The sequence below is a fragment of the Loa loa genome, assembly GCF_000183805.2.
Source record: "Loa loa unplaced genomic scaffold supercont3.44, whole genome shotgun sequence".
In the NCBI taxonomy this organism is placed as follows: Eukaryota; Metazoa; Nematoda; class Chromadorea; order Rhabditida; family Onchocercidae; genus Loa; species Loa loa.
This window is the reverse complement of record NW_018108224.1, coordinates 150,210-154,801: the sequence shown is the minus strand read 5'-3', so window position 1 is coordinate 154,801 and position 4,592 is coordinate 150,210. Positions and strand designations below refer to the sequence as shown.

The following is a 4,592-nucleotide window of genomic DNA, read 5'->3' as shown; positions in this document are numbered from 1 at the left end:
CCTGAAAATGTGCTGGATTAACTGAATAAAACTGAATACATTCCGTCTTCTATTTCGGGATATTCGGTCTATGTTAAAGTACGACAATCTTAAAACCGCCAAAAATTCAGGAATTCAACACAACCCTATAAAACATTCAAATACAGTAAATTATCAAATAAGTAATATCACCTCATCTGAGAAGCCATTAAAGACGACAGTTAATTGCAAGTGATTTTTGTCAATTCTATAAATATCTTTAAGCATTCCATTTGGAACAGCACAACTGCAAGGAAAAATAAAGTAAATAATGCAAACATAATTTTAGCTAAGCATCTTGGATTGAAAAAAATAATGATTTTAGTAAGTTTCAGAAATTTCCATACCCATCAGAATCGATAATTGCAAAAGTTCTGCCACTTTGTATGTCGCGTGCAAATAAATCAATTATCGAAAATTTGATTGGTTTCTGAAATAATCGATAATGAAATTGAGTAAGTCTTCAGGTATTGTAAAGGTATGAAACGTAAATTTGATTGGTTTCTTAAATAATCGATAATGAAATTGAGTAAGTCTTCAGGTATCGTAAAGGTATGAAATGTAAACGTATCCATATAAAATAATCGTATAAAACATTTAAGACGTAATTTTATGATAGTAGTTCAGTTAAGAGTAAATGAATACTTCATGTAGTGTTAGCAAAAGATAGCCTTCATCACCGATTTCTACCACTTCTGCAGGATTTTTGTTCACATCCATCACTTCCATTGTGTACCGCGGTTGGGTCACATAATTTCGTAACTGCGATGCTATTTGTATGTCCTTAGTTCTGTAAAATTACACATAATTCTTTTTTAAAATTATCAAGCAAACTTAAGCAATATTTGAACCAAATAAAAATTACACTTTGATGAAAGTTAAATTTAAAAGTCACTTAGTAAGTAACAAATAAGGAAATAAATTTACAGCATCTGTTTTGTAACATTCTCATCTTCAACTTGAAGATGAAATGATAGGTGTTGATCGACCGGTAAAATTTCCAAATCATTATGTATGTGGCAAATGACCTGAAATTCGGAAATAAGAGCATATTATCAAAATATATTACCAAAAAAAAAATCACCAAAACGCTTTTATATGCTTCTAAAATTGAAGATGAAATTACTGACATTATAAAGATCTGTATCCAACACTGATAAAAATTAATAATTGCAAGAAAAATTTTTACATAAGCTGATTGAAGAAAGATGGATAGGTGCTGATAATTACATAATTTTAATTTTATTATTGCAAAATAAATAATGCTTAGCTGACCTTTAACAATTTGTCCTTGACAGTAATAAGCTCAGTGCTACCTTCCTTTAACATCACCAGGTTTGAAAAAGTTAAATAAGGGGAAAGCTAAAAGGAATTATTGTAATACTGTTTATTCCATCATTCATTTTATTTATTTTTTTTCTATTTCTAAATTCTTTTTCTTCACTTGTTCTTTCTTTCTCTTTTTTTTTTGAACAAAAAAATTATCGAAAGACGAATAAAAAAAGGATAGGAAATGGAAAAAAAGCATTTTAAAATTAAAATACAGTAATTTGAAAAGAAAAAAAAGAGGAACTCTGAAAAGCAATAAAAAATTTATTTATTTTTTTTCTATTTCTAAATCCTTTTTCTTCACGAACGAAGAAAACCAACAGTTTTTTGCATCCCACATTCATTGTACAACATCTCAGCATCAAATTCGTATACATGAAAGAATTTTCTTTTGCAAGAAAATATTTTATCGTTTTTCGTCGTAAGTGTTCCAGAAAACATTTTCAACGATGCACCATGTATTTGCATTCGATCCCGTTTGCATTTTAATTTAACTGTAATGAAAATTTTTAAAATTGTTCCCTGTTTAAGTTTTCTTTTTAATACATCACCATTTATTCAAAATTTTCTTTTACACAATAAAAATTAAAACCTTAAATTGTAAAACTCACATTGTACACAATCTTCAAGTTCACCAGATGATAAATTTAAATCATAATTCTGCAAAGGATTCTTATTCAACGTTCGAGGTGATGTATGACTCAGATAACACATATGTGTTCCACGATGATATGTAAAATAGCGGCAATTACCACTGTTCCATGTGTGACATAATTGCTCGCATTCACTGGTGTCACTTACATCCGTAATACGTTCGTCGAAAAAATCCGTGAAACCGGATGATTGCATTCGGATGAATTGACACTGTGCAACATTCATAATAAAATCTGAAGTTGTGGATAGAAAGCACAAAGCAAAGATAATGAAGACATAAGTTTACAATAGAATTGGTACAAACAATTAAATTTGTGTCATCGATCCAATGATATAAATGCACTATTATATAATATGCTTATATTAAAACATTAAATTCGAACTAACTTTCCGGAAAACAGTTGTTTTCATATAATTCTACGTCTTCACTATATTTAAAGAATTTTTTTACATTGTGAACGTTTTGAATTGAAACATTCAAATAACGGCATTGCGTCGCTTTTTTATTATACAAGACCGCCCTGCACTGGCTCCTGAAATTTGATGCAAGTTGAAATGATTAAAATAGTCAGTTTGGCTTTCTCCCTTCTCTTTCATTTTGTAAGAAGTGCTTTTTGGTGACAGAAAAAAAAACATTTGGATAACTATCTCATTGTTCAGAGTTGCATGCCATATTTGATAGCACTCTGCATTTCAACCCCAAATGATAATGATGATAAGGATATTACAATCAATCAACCCAGCAGTGAAGTTGTCATTGTTTTGGGATCCTTCATTCTAGTTTGTCAATGTAGCAGAATATTCACAGCTTATCGGAATCTTTTGAGATATATGTCCGTCATACTTCAAAACTTTATCATAATGAACTATTCACTTCATGTTTATCGGAAAAAATATAGCTTCGATGGAAGATTATTTCTTATCAGTGAGGAAATTTCAGACATTTTAGGACACCTGAAAAGTTATAAATCAATTAACACGAAATGAGTATTTATGATTTAAAAAAAATGAACCCTTTTAAACAAGAGGTCAAACATTTCTCAAGCGAAATTGTTCCTTCAGCTACGTCTGCAAACTTATCGTCAATAAGATCCTTGTTTGGAAACCTTTCAAATGACCATATAGTACTGTCAGTACACCGTGATGATAACCCTTTAAATAAAGATTAGATCGAGTTGTTGTAACCAAACTAGTCATTTCATTTTTTATCACTAAAGAATTTTCATCATCAGTTTAAAATGTGAAATGGAACAATTTACTTTGATTAAGACAGAAAGATGTTGCACTGTAAATTACACTTTCCGGAATGGGCATTTCCAATTCATTCCCATTTTTTGTTCGATCAATAAGCAAGCATATCGGATTCTCTTGGACATTTATCAGGAAATTCACTGCTGTACATTTTATCTGCTGAAATTTTATACAAAATGTTAAAGTCATAAAATACAATGCCATAATCTTTGGGTAATGGAAGACTTTTATTTTAAAGTAACTGAAAGAACTCTCAATTATTTACAGAACAAAAAAAAAGTAGATCAAAGAATATACTTTAGAGCAATGTTGTAGACAATCCTGAAAAGCGCTCGTTTGCAGTTTCCCGATTATTTCACCTTCCATTAGGTGACCTCGTTCGATAATGTATGTAATGAATGCACAATATGAAATGACTCTTCATCAATGCCACTTTTTTTTTCATACATTCAATTCGAGTGATAATTTGAATCAAACAATGATTGAAGTCAAATGCCAAATGCTTATTTCTGATCTAATGGAAGCTAGCTTCACAATTTATCTCACTTAACATCACAAATTTTTGAATAACAAACACTTTTCTCTTTTTTGTAAATTTCCACATCCAATGGTGTTTCTTTTATGTCAATCATCTTCAAACTTTTAGTTTCATTAAAACAATACAACTTTCATTATAAACCATTTCCCTACAACACATTATATCTAATTTGCTTATTTCGAAATGCATTTTGCATGCAATCATCAAATTCCTCATTCTTTATTAAATATGTAATAAATGAAAAAGCACAAGTCTTGTTGACCTGTTTTTCCTCTACAATGTCTATGCACAATAAAAATTTAAACAAATCAATTCAATGATGCTCTAATTTATGCATACGTTTCAACTGTTACTATAATCAGGATTGTCTAAAAGTTATGTGTACATCTATATGTACTACTTTTAAGATAATTTAAAAAAAAAAAAAAAGAAGCGTACCGTCAGCAGAATCGAATAGTGTCATTGCTTGCTTGGTGCAAATAAATGAAGATGCAAGGAATAATAATCGATCCATTCAATTAGCTCACTGCAAAATCATTTCAATCAATTAAAAATTTGACGAAATCCTTGAATTGTAATGACATATTTGTGGTCGAATATTTTAATTAATGGGATCAATTAATCGCTAAAGTGATGCATACACTGAGTGTAGAAAGTGAACTAAAATTTTAAATTATATTTGTTCATTTTTGATATTTTTCTTTCTGCATTGTAATTGTTTAACGCAGTAAATGATGAAAACTTTTTCACAATTACTTCTTTTTTAGTAACCATATACATTCTAAGTAAATTAATCAGTGAT

The 4,592-nt window shown here is 29.5% G+C and overlaps 1 protein-coding gene across 1 annotated transcript; it reads right to left on the bottom strand.

Moving 5' to 3' along the window:
• Positions 1-153: 153 nt before the first annotated feature.
• On the bottom strand, positions 154-3,701 carry LOAG_11041 (hypothetical protein; the record flags this gene model as incomplete). Its single annotated transcript, XM_020448279.1, has 11 exons — positions 154-265; positions 366-448; positions 664-808; positions 946-1,046; positions 1,294-1,380; positions 1,669-1,841; positions 1,959-2,234; positions 2,389-2,534; positions 3,015-3,153; positions 3,261-3,411; positions 3,627-3,701. 11 exons carry the CDS (start codon positions 3,699-3,701, stop codon positions 154-156), a joined length of 1,488 nt encoding a protein of 495 aa, XP_020301563.1.
• Between the last annotated feature and the right edge of the window lie 891 nt (positions 3,702-4,592).